Source organism: Drosophila biarmipes, chromosome X (assembly GCF_025231255.1).
Source record: "Drosophila biarmipes strain raj3 chromosome X, RU_DBia_V1.1, whole genome shotgun sequence".
In the NCBI taxonomy this organism is placed as follows: domain Eukaryota; kingdom Metazoa; phylum Arthropoda; class Insecta; order Diptera; family Drosophilidae; genus Drosophila; species Drosophila biarmipes.
The window spans coordinates 14211456-14226568 of NC_066611.1; the positions used below are offsets into that span (position 1 = coordinate 14211456).

Genomic DNA, 15113 nt, shown 5'->3' on the forward strand with positions numbered 1-15113 from the left:
CCACTCATTTGTTTACAGAATTACCAAAAACACATAAAAAAAAGCACACAGGCACACAGCCACATACACGCCTGCAAGGCTATCTAATAGCTTTATGCTGGATAAGGCTGGATTCCTCCTTGCCGGGTGCAGGCAGCCACCCCGAACAAAAAAAAGGAGCATAACCGTGCCCAGAATCGACTTCTGAGTAGCCCGGCTGCATTTTTGAGTGGCGCACAGTGGAGGGAGTGGAAATCTAAGCCGAGGGTTGAAGCTGCCAATCCCCCACTGCCCATTTCTCCAGCTCCGTTCCGCCTTTAAATACACTCAGATATTATAAGAATATTAAAATAAATTATTGAATATAAAAATAAATTATTGAATATACTATAAAAGAAAAAAATATTATAGCCTTATATGTAATTTATAAAGCTACTGAAATACACGCAGATATTATATATAAGAAATATTAAAATAAAATGTTGAATATATTATAAAAGAAAAAAAAGAAAAATATAGTCTTAGATCTATTTTATAAAGACCTTGAAGTACACTTCGATTTTATATATAAGGAATATTAAATAAATATATTGAATATATAATAAAAGAAAAAAAGAAAAAGTGTAGTCCTATATCTATTTTATACTACCAAAATAAGTATGTATTATTCATATTATTCTTATGATAACAATTTTTTAAAGACAAATTAAACATACCACTATTTCGTGGTTAATTTATTTAGGAACTTTGAAAAATCTACCTGTCAGTATATAATTATTTATCACTAAATTTTATACGTATAAAAATCTAAAATAAAAAATAACTTAAAATTCTTTTTCTATGTGTAACTTCCGGACATTAATTTACCCTCTTCAGAAAATTCTATTCTATTTCTTTTAATTTAAAATTTCAGCAAATCACTCTCGACATATTTATATTATCATATCTATTTAAATTTTAAATTTCTGGAACCATAGACAGCAAATTATATATTTATTTAATTTTCAATTTATGAAACCTCCACACAGAAAATAAGACTCTTCAAAAAAAGATGCAATTTAAGTTAGCAATCAAATTTTAAACTTCTAAACATCTTAGCAAAACATACATGTAATTTCTTCATGTGCACCTTTAGCTTCGTTGCTTTGGCTCTGGGTTTTCGTGTATGAGTTTGTTTGATTTTGGCTTTCCCAAAGGAAACTCGTTATGCTGGGCAAACAACAGTCGCGACTTTAAGTCCGCTGCGCCCATTCTACAGATGTGCTCCATGTTCTATGTGTGGCTTCCTCGGAGAGTATCTGAATCTGACAGTGCAACAATGGGTAGCCAAGCGAGCAGATGGAGCCGGCGCGGCCTGTTGTGCCAGGGCCAACACTTTCACGGTCATGGGAAAGCACCGGAAGTTGCCATCTTGGCCAGGGAGGCGGAGCGGGCCAGACTGCGACGACAGACGAAGAAAGTATTCCGGGTTCCGTTCTGGCAGATGTCGAAAACGAGAATCATTCTCAGGACCCAATCTCATTTCCACGCCCGGGAAAGTTCACATCCTCCCCCCTCGCCATCCCAACTATTTGGCTAAAATATTGGCAAACAATTGTCTGGCTCTGAACTCGCATCCTGTATCTCTCTATCTTGCCAATATTGGTGAAATACTTTTGGCCAAAATTCAATGGCAATATAAAAATTCCCCGCCATTGACAAAATACTTGGGGGGTTTTCCATTTTTTTTCCGCCACCTCTTGCAACCAACTGCCATTTAATAAATTACACAACAAGCAGCAAAGGGAAAAAATAAAAAAGAAAAGTCAAGGGCAAGGGGGAAAACTATTTATTTTACGCCGCCCGAAAACTGGCAATGAAAATTGTTCAAATGCGACAAATGAGGGGGAAGTTTCCAGAGGGAAAACTGCAAGTAAGAGCGGAAGCTGCATTGGAGACCAGCGGAAATGAAATCAGGCAACTGAAGCGCTTAAGTTAGAGGACAAGCTCTGGATAAATTTAAAAGGAATTTAATTTAATAGAATAAATAGATAGAAAATTACAGGGAAGATTTTTTAGGGATTCAAAACACAATAAGCATTTAAATATATTTATCTTTATAGAATAAACAGATAGAAAATTACCTAAAAGTTTTTTTCTAAGGGTTCGAGATAAAATTAGCGTCGATTCATAATATTTTTAAATTTGTTGATAAAAATTTTAAATTGGCTGTTTGTTTTCCAAAAAAATGAATTGGAATATTATCTCAACTTTAGCTACTTCTCACATCAAAATAAAATGTTTCTCTTCTTTAAAAAGCCTAAATTAGCAATTTAAATATTCCCTTTTTTTTTGGAATATTGGCATTTCAGGGTTAATTTGCAATGATTTCACACACCCCCAGACATTCACTTTCCTATTTTGCTGCCGGCATTTTCCGTCCGATCAAGATAATATGAGTTCATATGAGTCGGGGGTGTGGGAGCGAAATCCCCGCATAAAGCTTCTCTCTTATCGGACTCGCAGGTCCCGGCGTGAAATTAATTTCATAAAAATCATACAGAACGAGCGAGTGATTTTTCGCCATTGTTCGCATAAAGCTGATTAAGAGTCCCACTGTGCACGGTGGAGGTCCCAGTCCCTGGCCAACAGAATTTCCGCTTTCAACTAATAGTTTGACAAAAGGTGAGAGCGATAAGCTGCCGTGCACGTGTCTCTATGGGGGGAACCGCCCCACAACACCCACGGTGGCTGTCTCGTGCGGCAAATTGCACTCGAGACTGAATTATTGCCCGACGCAGTGCAAGAGCAATGCACAGAGAGAAAATAAATAGTATTATTATATAATTTCATTGAATATAATAAAAATAAACTGTTCTGATCTTTACTTTCGAAAAATGTTGTCAAATTCAATACCTGAAAAACCCTCCGTCTTTATTATTAAATCATCTGTACCAATAATTTAATGTATAAACTAAAAATAAACATTTCTAACTAACTTTCTAAACCTAGAATAATACTAGAAAAAAAACTATTATTAAATAGACTAAGTGTTAACCTTTTTAAAAACAATTTATAGTAAAACACTTACATTTAATGGTGAAAATAAATGCAAAACGTTGTCTCATGTTAAAACAAATAATTTTTCTTGAAAAAATAAATCCTTAATTATTGATAGCACTAAAAACTAATGAAAAATGCTTATTATAACTTATAAATATGGTATTTTCCTTCTTTCTCAGTCGTAAAATTTCGTTGAAAAATCTAAAAATTTCAAATAAAAATAAGGCAAATTTTCATCTCAGTGTACCGACTGAAAACTAGCAAAAACAGCAACACAATACGTGCGCAGGACACAGGGGAGGACAGAGAGGGATGGCTGGCTCTCGGGTGACAGAGAGGGCAAGGGTGCAGCAGCCGTGGAAATAAAAGATAAATAGCAGCCACGTAAAATGTTGTTGAATGTTTTAAAAAACCATAAAAACCACAGAGAATTACATTTAATGGCAGCAACAGCAGCAGCAGCAGCAGGATGCCCCAAACGGGGCCCCAAATGGTGGGGATAACCGCAATGGGAACAACAGCAGCTAGACATCACACAGACTGACTGATGTGTACACATATATGGTGTATCTCCATGTAGACCTCTAGTGTGCATCCTCACAGGTCACATATTTGGTTGTCCTTTGAGCACACAGTCCCCTCGAAAAATATGCACCCATAGGGGGAATTAAGTAAGTGTATGTGTCGAGCTTAAAAGGCCAAAAATAATAGGAATCCTAATTAGACACGTTTAAATCCTTCTTTTTCGGTTAACATACTTTATTAATTACGTATGTATAACACTTGCTTAAATTTGGTCCTACCATCCGGATATTTTTAAAAAACGTCATAGTAAAGAAAATACGAATAAGGTTTAAGACGAGGATGGTCTATGTTTTATCCATTTTTCTCTTAATAAGCTAAGACTTTTCTAAAGAATTATAATAATTCCAATAAGTCGGAATTTAAGCTAGTGTCACCTTAAATAAAAGTTTTCTTAGTATTTTTTCAATCCCAAAGTGTTAAATTTAATTTGAGATTATTTAGGATCAATTTATTTTAAGCCAATGGAAAGAAATATGGTCTAACTAGTTTAAAAAATGAAATGCTAACTTGGTATCATTACATTACACTTCAAAAAACTGGAGCTTTTTTTTACAAAAATAGCTGCTCTTGCCAGCTGTAAGAGTTTAAATCTATTTGCCAGAGGATGCACTATGAATGCATAATTAAAAAATGCAAAATTCGGCAGCACTGCACAAGCGATTGCATACAAAACGAAAGGGCTTGCATAATTAACAAGCCGGCTGGGAAAAGTGAAAATTGCCGGGGCCAAAGCCGAAGAGTAAGTGGAAATTCCACAGCTTCCGAATTCTAAATGCCAAATGGCGAAATGGCAAAACGGCAAAATGGGAAATGCAATAAACATTCAGCTCAAGTAATAAGCCAACACATAAAATACGCCATTAAATGGCCGATGGCCAAAGCGAAGACGAGACGCTCAAATGACCAGTCTGCCGGAGGATGGGGGTCATGGGTTGGGGTTGGGGGCACGAGTTGGAAGGAAACCCTGGATGGAAACGCTGGGGATGCTGTCAAAAAGTCAAAGCCATTAGGCACACACCAAAGAAGATGCGTCCAGCGGCGACAAAATTGAAACGGGAGATGGCCCTGTGAAAACAGGGAGGGCAAAATGGAAAAGTCCAAGTGCTGACCACTTTTGACACCAAAAAACTAACGCAAATGAACAACGAAATTCAAGCATTCACTTCATTAGATGGACTTTAAAAAGGAGCCCGAGCGGGGAAATGGGTGAAAGGGGGCGACCGCAGGACATGCACAGCACAGACGCCTCATTGGCTTTGACAGGACACAACAAACTCCAACCTTTGCATCCCTCCGAGCCTGATTGCTGCGGTCGTCTGTCGCGTGTCCGGCGTCCTTTCGCCCCTGGTCCCTCGTCCCCTCGTCCTGCCCACCTGACAATATCAGCAAACATCTCTCGCCTGACAAGCAACAAGAAGCGAACGCAAAACCGAACAAAAAAGCACTAGAAAACAGGAACCCATGTTCGGTATACCCTATAAAGTCAAGGGGTTCCATCATTTCATTATCACTATTGCTTAAATATACAAGGTTACTACACAATTCACCAGAGTTTTGAATTCACTTTGAAATATCATTTAAGGTGTCTAAAAGTATACTTCCAAATATTTTACTCATTTAAAAAAAAATGAACTATTACTGCATACTTCTAGGTACCTAAAAATATTATTTGATGGTGTATTAAAAACTTTAGCGGTTTGTGTGGCAAATTTTTAAAAATGTTAAATTAAAATCGCAGACCTTTTCTATATTTGCAAATAATATAGATTTGTCTAGTATTTAAAATTTAAAATTCACTTGTAATGTAAAAACAAGACATTTATGGCCTTAGGTACTAAGAAATCAATTTCACTTTGGGTTAGTTCTATCTAAAATACCCCTTCGCAGGGCATCGCAAAACAAGAAAAGCCCCCCGGTGGTACATCCACATCCATTTGAAGGAAAAAGAGTCCTGGGGGCGGATGCTTTAAGCCGCTGACAAAGCTCCTCTAATACCGCTGCAATTAGCAAACCTGTGCACCTGAGCAAACAGCTGCCCCCAAAAGCCCAGGATCAGGGGGTCGAAGGCGAGGACGAAGAGATGTCCACTCGACATGGCCCGCAGCCAGGAGATTAGAGCCAAAGTTGTTTATGGCCAAGGAAGGTGGAAAGTGGAAGTTGGAAGCTGGTCACCGCCGGCAGGGATAAAGCATAATGAAAGTAATAAAGTTCCACAGTTTCAGGACTCCAACTCCAAACTCAGCCTGCTGCCCCGCACTTTTGATTGGCGCCTGGCGATAAAAACTTGTGTATGCCAGACAGGAAAACAGGATCCAGAGAGTAAGAGTCCTTCGGCATCCTTCCATGTGTTGCATGTGTTTTTTGCATCGCTCTGCGGTCATGCCAACATTCCTCCTGCACCGGAAAATATTGGCCATTGGATTGGGTACAAGGGACTTGCCACCGGGGCAGACACTTTTATCGCCATCGCCGATGTTCGCTTGCTGTTGTTTTTATTGAATATTCATAAATGGCCAAAAAAGACCAAAGGAAGGCTGCAACTAAAATGGTCGCCTGTCGGCCTCAGCTGTTTTCGAGCCCTTCTGTCTGGCAATGGAATCAATATTTTATGCCCAGCTGCTGGTCAGAAGGAAGATGCTACCAACCGCACACGAGAATGGAATGCCTCACAGAAAAGTTCACTGAGAAAAGACCATATTTAAATTAAAAAATGTAGAAATACTTTTCACACCAATATTTAGTGTCTGAAAGTATGCTACAATTTATTTTAAGCTCCTAAGTAGTCAGATAAACTACTGCCCATTATTCACTGCATACTTTTAGGTACTTACAGTACATAAAGTATACATACTAGATCAACCTTATTAAAAATTGTTAAAAAGATTGGTGTTTAACAAACCCACTTTTATTTATATATCTATATCTACATATATTTCAAATAAAATTAAAATATTTTTTGTAGTGTACCATAGAGAGCCTGCAAGTGCAACAGGATGTGCTGGCCACAAATTAAAATGTGAGCACACACATGTCTGATTGAGCCACGCCCCAGACGATTTGGCTTCGGCCAGCTCAATTGCGGTTGCCACGCCCCATTTCGCCTTTGAGTATATAGTTGGCATGCAATTTTATTGCCTAATTTTAAGAGCTCTTCTCTAAGGCATAATAATATTGAATTTTGGCAAACGATGCAAGCGATGAATATATATATTTGCAGGGGCCCCCTTAAATTTTGTGGATAAATTATTTAGCAATTAGTAGGCATGACTGACTTTCTGGCATCTCAAATGGTTGAGGAATTGATGTGGCATAGCAACGCATTTCAAATTAACTAACAAATTGAGTTGTCAAACTCTTTTCTGGCCCACGGCAACGCCCCCCAAAGGAAATTACAAACCATTAGGCACACACAGGACGAGACAGAGGGAAATGGCAAATGAAAATGGAAAACGGCAAGCACACACAAAGGATTCTCAGTTATTAATGAAGAAATCGCAGGGAAAAGCACGCACGACCAGCTCACAATAATGAGGAAACCGGCAAGGGGAAACGGAGGAACGTGTATTGTAATTTTTATTTCTACGCCAAAGCGAAATCATTTGATTTCATCATTTTATGGACCCGACACAGCATTATCATTATCATTGTTATAGGAACTAAGACCCTTTTTCCGTTCGCCCCATCAACAAGGCAACACGTAGCAAATTATGAATGAATGAGTGGAATGAAAGCCGGGCGGCACTGTGGAGCTGGCCCCGTAATTGCCACTTTGCCGTGGCAAATGCCACATGTGGCAAGTCCTTCGAATGGAGGCGACAAATTTCAGTGCTTCGTCCTCCAAGGAGTTGCAAACTGAGTAAATTGCGCAATGAACGGTGGCAAATTACATGTGCAGCCCGAGATGGAAGCCCCAGGAGTCTGCATTGAAATGAGAAGCACTGAATAATATGGTTGCTCGTCTTGGTTTTCTTCCTTGGGATTGGTCAGTAGGAGTAGTAGTGTTGCTCGTAATGTTTACTTTATCTAAGAAAATATACCCTAAATGTTTTAGAACATCACTAGAGGTTTGTAATGACCTTAAAGGTGTCGAAAAGCATGCAATGAAACGAGGAAATGTTATGTAGCATACTTTTAGACGTCCTTTTTAAATGATTTCAAAAGGTCTAATATAAAAAAGTACTCTTCCCTAATATAGTTTTAAATTTAAAACACATATCTTGATAAGTAATAATATATATATGACATTGTGTAAAATCACAACTTATTTTCAATTCGATAGATAAATTAACACAAAATCTCCCTGACTACTGAATGTTTTCCATTAAAAAGCCCTATTTGGTAGGTATTCACTTCTTACTTGAAATAATTCATTGGAAAACTCACCTGACTGAGCTCATCCCTGGAGCGTCGCGAACACTTGGGCAACAGGGCCTGCATGTCATCCTCGAAGGCGCCGCCATGGACCGCATCCACGACATCATCCACATCCCCATCCGCATCCAGGCTGCTACTCCGGCGGCTGTCTGCGTTCTGGTTTTGATTTTGGTTCTGTTTTAGATTCTGATTGTGAGTCGAGGCCGATGTCATCGATCCTGGCTGACTGCTCGTATTATTGTTGTTCAGATTGGACTGCGCCAGGTTATTCAGCTTGCTGCTGATGGCGCTGAGACTCGCCTGTTGCTGAGATTTTTGTGACTGCTGCCCATTGTGATTGTTGTTGATATTGTTGCCGGCATCCACAGAGGTCGCCTCCAAGGAGGAGGGCGTGGCTCCGGCAGCGGGAAGTGGCTCACTTGTCCTAAAAATAAAAAATAAAGAAAATAATTATTTAAAAATTCACAAGGTGGATTTTTACAGGCAAAGCTGAAGAGCTTTTAGAAGAACTTTTAAGGAAAGTTTTTATATAAATTTATAGAATAAACATAAATATATAAATTATGACGATTTCAGACGACCATTTTTAGTTTAATTACATTAGATCACTTTATATTCAAGATCTTTTGAAAAATATAAGACAGTAAGGTAATAAAATAATATTAAAGACAAGGCTGAATGATGTGGTCCTCGATCTTTTGACTTTTGGGGTGTCTTAAAGTTCCTTCTTATGAAGAGGAACCCCATCCAGTGTTTGTGCCCATTTGTCAATGGGTCTACCCTCAGTCAGCTGTCAAAAGGTTAATTTGCGACACATTTTTTTTTGCGCCCCCCAAAGTGGCCAAATTCAAGACAAGGATGAAGAACGCACAGGACTCGCATCGTCATGACGCCTCAAAGCGGGCAATTTTACGCCATTTTAACAATATTTCTAGGATAGGGCACAAATGTTATTAATGAATGGCTAGAGAATAGAAAAGAAAGGAAAAAATAGAAAAGAAGGAAGAAAACAGTATATGAGAGCCTTCAACTTCAAGGACTCGCAACCGCAGGACAGCCTGGCTGTTGATGGATCAGCGGTCCCAGAAAGGACCTCTTGTCATAAACAAGACGAAGGCGAAAGGAAAAAACGGGAAAACGGGAGCCCGCCTTCGCCCACATACATGTTGAAAGTTGTCAAACACTCTGACATAATCATGTCAAATTAACACGGAACAAACAGGATGTCAACTTGGCGTGGGGTTGGCCCACTTGGTCTGGGTTGGGTGGATAATAAAACACTCTCAAGGAATTAGGCGGCAGGCTCAAGGACACGGCAAGCCGCCAAAGAAAACACGCTCGAATTTATGGGGATTTATAGAATAAACAAGGGCGAGCGATAAACAAAACAGGCAAATTGACAGCTGGGTAGGCGGAGAAGTAGGAGCCCTCCCTCCTATGGAGTCTATGGAGCCACCGTATGGAAATGGCAAGGCGCCCACTCATGGCAATTAAGATTAAGTGGCAGTGGATTTGTTGTTCGGCTATACAAACGGCCGAGAGTGGGGTGTCCTGCGGCGGGGCACCTTGAGGGTTTTGGCCATCCTGCGAAACGAAGGTCAATTCGAGCCATTAAATATATAACAATATCCTAGTTGTGGGGGGTCAATGGTAAGAGACCTTGAAAGTCACTTCATCACAATGCCAAAAAGCTGAATAAATTTTTATAGAAAGGAATAATAACATAGGAATAAAAGCCTGTTAAAAATGGCATATAAAAACATTAACTAGAAAGGGTTTTTTGTAATATAAAGTTAATATTTGGCATTAGTTTAATATAATATAATAAAATATTATTCATTAATTATTTAAAGTACATATAGCAATAAATAAAGCTATCTTACACAATCGCCACTATTCTATAATTTTGTATAATTCAAAATAATTTTTTATAATCCCATATAATAAAGCAACAGAAAACCCCTCAATTTACCCCTTTTAATCACAAAAGAGCTCCTCAAAACCATGAGTATTTCAAGATTTCCCTTTCATCTCAATACTTTATTCACAATCAGGCGCAGTGCCAGAGCTAACTCAATTATTGGTCTGCAGAAATTCGAAAAGTTTTACCGGAAATCCCATCCGTGGTATTCCGTCAATCGGAAGTTTCGTTCGCAATGGCAATCCGTAGTATTGCCCTCGCCAGCACAATCACAGTTGGCCCCGAAAATTGTGAAAAGTTTTCGCTCTGCAAAGAGTCGCCATGAATATTTACTCTTTGTGCTCGGGGACCAGATGAAATCAAAGTGTGGAAAATAAAACAAAAAGTAAGCATATGTAGTGCCATCGAGGTGCAGAAACTGGGCTTACGGCTGGCGAAGGATGCGGGTGGCATGGGATTGAATTGGAGTTGGTCCTGGTCCTAGGCGATAGAGAGGGAGTTCGGGTGGGGCATGCAAATTAGTTGTGACAGCTTTCAAAAAGTTCAACATAGTTGTCGATGGTAACCCGGAGTTGTGAGTTTCGTCCTCTTCGCCTGACAGCTCAAACTGACACATCGATGTGAGGAGATGGCGAATGCATAAAAGTTCAAAGTTCATACATTTGTGCACTCGAAACAGCAAGTATAAATTAAGGATCTCTGAACATTTTCTATTTATTAATTAATAGATCTACAAGCCTTTTATAAATATTTATTAATAAAAAGTTGATAAACAAACCACCGACCTTATTTAATCTTGTAGATATTAGAGTAATATGTATGATCCCGAGATGTCTATCTTACAAATATAGAAAACAATTTAAAGGTAATATATACCATTATTTCCACCACTCTTTTCTCCCAGTGCACTGCAGTGCATTTCTGATCTGGCCAAAACAGAAACCGAAACAGAAAAGAAGTACGTATAGTACATCACAGGCGAGCGGCAAGGAGTTTAACCCCCTGTCTATGCCCCACGGGCCCGGCAACCCGACCGTTTTTGATATGGTAATGTGGCAATGGCAGTGCGTGTGTGGAATGCTCCATTATTAGATTTTTCCCCAGTCTAAGCTTGAAGTTCCAGAGGAAGGGGAGGCGACGGAAAAGGGGCAAACATCGCCGAGAGTGCCATAAAGTAGTAATACTAATTAAGTTGTGTATTATGCATGTGCAGCTGCAGTTGGGGAACGGCGTTCTACGATTCGGCTTGGGCATGGGAATGGGACATCCGAGTCCCAGACAGCTCGGTGGGATGCCTGTGGTCGGGCCCTCGACTCGAGCAGCCGGTTGACATCGTTTAGTTGAGCACTCGGCGAACAATGGCGATCCAGTAGGGGATTGCTGGAGGAGTGACTGCCAAGTGGATGTGGTTAGATAACCTGGAGGACCTCATCGAACTGAGTGCTGGTTGAGGCCCGGAGACTAGGTCACTTTTTGTTGCCACACGGTGATATTGAAGGGGACGGTTGATGGGGCAAGGCACAGGAAATGAAATCAATTTTTTGAAGGAGAACCATGTGAAACGGTTTTAAATTCACATTGTGAATCAGATTGGCTTTAACTTAACTTCAGATTATAAAGAATTTGTTAGGTAAGAAATGAAGGAATGGTACCAATATTATAATAACTCTACTGTTTTTAATCAATAAATTAAGATTGAAAATTGTAACATTTTAAACTCTTGCTTGACCTTAAGTAAATAATGTGTGGGAATTCATAGAATAGTAACCCAAAACTGCACTTCAAGGTTCCACAACTTCCGTAATAGGCCTCTGCTTTTGAATAGGGATACCTCTATGAGTTTGTCGCTGAATTCTCTAATGTTCTGCATTTAAATATTTCCTTTCTAATAGGGTCGAAATATTACCCATTTTCTTGTTCGATTTTTCCATATTTCCAATGACTTTCAGAATAGTGACCCAAAACTGCTCTTCAATAATCCATAACTTTAGTAATAGGCCTCCGATTTTGATGTGGGATACCTCTATGAGTTTGTGGTTGAATTCTCTAATGTTCTGCATTCAAATATTTCCTTTCTAATAGGGTCGAAATATTACCCATTTTCTTGTTCGATTTTTCCATATTTCCAATGACTTTCAGAATAGTGACCCAAAACTGCTCTTCAATAATCCATAACTTTAGTAATAGGCCTCCGATTTTGATGTGGGATACCTCTATGAGTTTGTGGTTGAATTCTCTAATGTTCTGCATTCAAATATTTCCTTTCTAATAGGGTCGAAATTTTTACCCATTTTCTTGTTCGATTTTTCCATATTTCCAATGACTTTCAGAATAGTGACCCAAAACTGCTCTTCAATAATCCATAACTTTAGTAATAGGCCTCCGATTTTGATGTGGGATACCTCTATGAATTTGTGGTTGAATTCTCTAATGCTCTGCATTTAAATATTTTCTTTCTAAGAGGGTCGAAATTTTTACCCATTTTCATGTTCGATTTTTTCTCTATTTCCAACGGTCTTCAGAGTGGTGACCCAAAACCACACTTCTAAAATTCAGAACTTTAGTAATAGGCCTCCGATTTTGAAGTGGGATACCTCTATGAGTTTGTGGTTGTATTCTCTAATAATCTTCATTCAAATATTTCCTTTCTAAAAAGGTCGAAATTTTAACCCATTTTCATTTTGAATTTTGCTATATTTTCAATGGCTTTCAGAATAGTCGATTGACACCTCACATGTACATTTTATATGTTATATATTACTTAAAATAAGTAAAATAATAATGAATTACAGGCTTTTAAAGATAAGAATTATTTATTTTAAACCAAAAATAAAATCACTAGTGAATCTAGTGATCAATAATCCCACTCCAAGCAGTCGCAAATGGAATCGTTTTAACTCACCTGGCCTTGGGGTGACCTTTGAACTGAGACACCTCGGCGTAGCGGCGGCCCAGGGGAACCTCCTGGGGACTGAGCAGGGAATCGCAGAGGGCAGGGCTCACCGGCGACTGCTGATCGCCGACCGGCAGACTCATGCCCTTGAGCAGGCGAACCGTGGGATCTGTGACCCCTGATCCTGCTGAGGATCTCAGGATCTTGGGATCCTCCACATTTCTATTGGCAAAGTTCTTGAGCTGCTCCCGCAGCGAGTAGTCCGCCGAACTGGAGCACGAGGTGGACTCCGAGACGGAGGATGACGAGCTGGATGAATGGCACCTGGGCACCGGCGATGGTGAATGATGGTCCAGGTGATCCTGGCCAGCATTGCCGTTCTGTAGATCCTGGTAGGCGGCATGGGCATCCTCGGAGCCACTGCTACTGCCACTGCTGGTCGTCGAGGAGGAGCCACTGTGGCTTCCGCTCGACGACTGGTTGCTCTGACTGGTGGTGTTCGAGACACAGCTATCCATGCTGGCCGTGGAGTTGCGATTCGTGGAGTTGCCATTCCCATTCTCCCTGGCCTTTGTCTGGTCCACCTTGGTCTCCAAATCCACGTCCACATCGACCACCTGCTGTGGCACTATGATCAGGGAAGTACGCTTCCTTAGCGTATCATCCTTGGCATTCATATTCTGTTTTAGCGTCTTGTCCGACTTGGTGGTGTACACGATGACCTCCACCTTCGACGACGAGTTGTCCACACAGGACACGGCTGCTCCTCCTCCTACTCCTCCTGGAACTGCTGTTTCGTGCGACATCCTGCTGCAAAGTCGCTTCAATTTAGAGATACTGGCAATTCGAAATGACTTCAGGGGGGGGAAAATGGAAAATTGATGCTACCAACTCATGCAACACTCATAAATGAAGACTCCCCCACACACACACATGTGTCAATCTTTTTTATTGATTCCGACATTAAATACCCGAGGTGGCATGCCATATCGGATATCGGATATATAACACATCCGATGAGCCACTCAAAACATGAATTTTAATACGACCCCGCCATGCTGTGGCTTTCAAAATGTTATTACTAATAAAAATGCCAAGACAAACACATTCGCAGTCTGCGGTGGTGTTATGTAAGTGCAGTAAAAAAAAAAAAAGGAGGAACACCTGCCAACCCAATGGAAGTCGGAGACAATTTTTGACTGCCCAGCTTAGGGGTAGTTAAGACTGGGCACTCAAGAGGGTTCCTAACCCAAGGAACTATAAATGTAACCATTACTTTTCTAGCAATGTTAGGAAAACTTTCAGTGTTACTAATATTATTTAAAGTTAATTCTTAAATCAACTAAAAGATAGGACTAAATACTTAAGAAGGATCCTAGCTTGATGAATTATAAATAAAACCATTTAAGATTCAAGTTATTTTTAGAAAGCTTTTAATCACTCTCGCATTTTATACTACTATTACTGAAGTATTATTGTTTTTAAGATCAACGAACGATAGGAATATTTCCTTTGTTATCACCCCATTTTCCCTATCGATATGGTTGAAACTCTAGAATTATGCGGTTTAGAACCCTGTCCATTAGAGCATACAACATTCGACCGATTGACAACCAGACTTTTATGGTTTTCATGAACTTTCGACAATAATTCCTCTGTCAGAACGCCAGTGTTTGAGTGCTCGACTCTGTAGCTTTTTTTTTTCGGTCTGCACGTATCCATTTCATTTTGTGGAAAACATTATTAAGCATTTCTTGGCATAAGAGGGGCTTTCTTCGGGGGGAAGAAACCACAAAAAAACATTATATACATTTAGTATAAGTACGCCGAACGGAAGGCAAAAGGTGACCGCTGGCTGCAGATGAATGGCCCATATTTGTGGGAATGGGATCCCATTAGAAGGCCGGGGGTTTTTTTGTAAACAACATTTTGTGTTTGTGGCGATAAGCAATTACAAACATTCGCTGGCTTTGTTTTGACATCAAAAGAAATTGAAAGAAACCCCCCCAGAAAAAAAGCGTAATATTAATAAGCGAAAAAGAAACATTCAAGAGAAAATACATTTACGAGAACCAGAAACGAGGCGATCCAGATCGGAGAGACCAAAAACCAAAGTGGGTTTCGCTTTCCTCCGTTGCGGTCGAGTAAATTCTCAATTTATTTATTTTGTTGTGCTCGGCCTCGGTTCACATCATCCGCATGGAGTATGCCACAATCGCATATAGTACATGGGCCTGGGTTTATGTCTCTGGATCTTTCGTCATTCGGTCAAGCAAATATTGTCAAATTCTTGGAGACTTGTCGCAGTTTCCGTTTATC

The 15113-nt window shown here is 39.8% G+C and overlaps 1 protein-coding gene across 10 annotated transcripts in view; it reads right to left on the bottom strand.

Annotated features, from left to right (window-relative positions):
* LOC108025720 (protein sprint) overlaps positions 1 to 15113 on the bottom strand; it is a 120279-nt gene that overhangs the window by 29544 nt on the left and 75622 nt on the right. For 5 of the 10 annotated variants that reach the window (XM_017096282.3, XM_050889414.1, XM_017096284.3 and 2 more), the window contains one exon: positions 7990 to 8404. In XM_017096282.3, coding sequence (XP_016951771.1) covers positions 7990 to 8404 — 415 coding nt within the window. Of the gene's footprint in view, positions 1 to 7989; positions 8405 to 12803; positions 13616 to 15113 lie in introns of all 10 variants that reach the window. The other 5 variants (XM_050889413.1, XM_050889412.1, XM_044092939.2 and 2 more) reach the window with 3 other exon arrangements.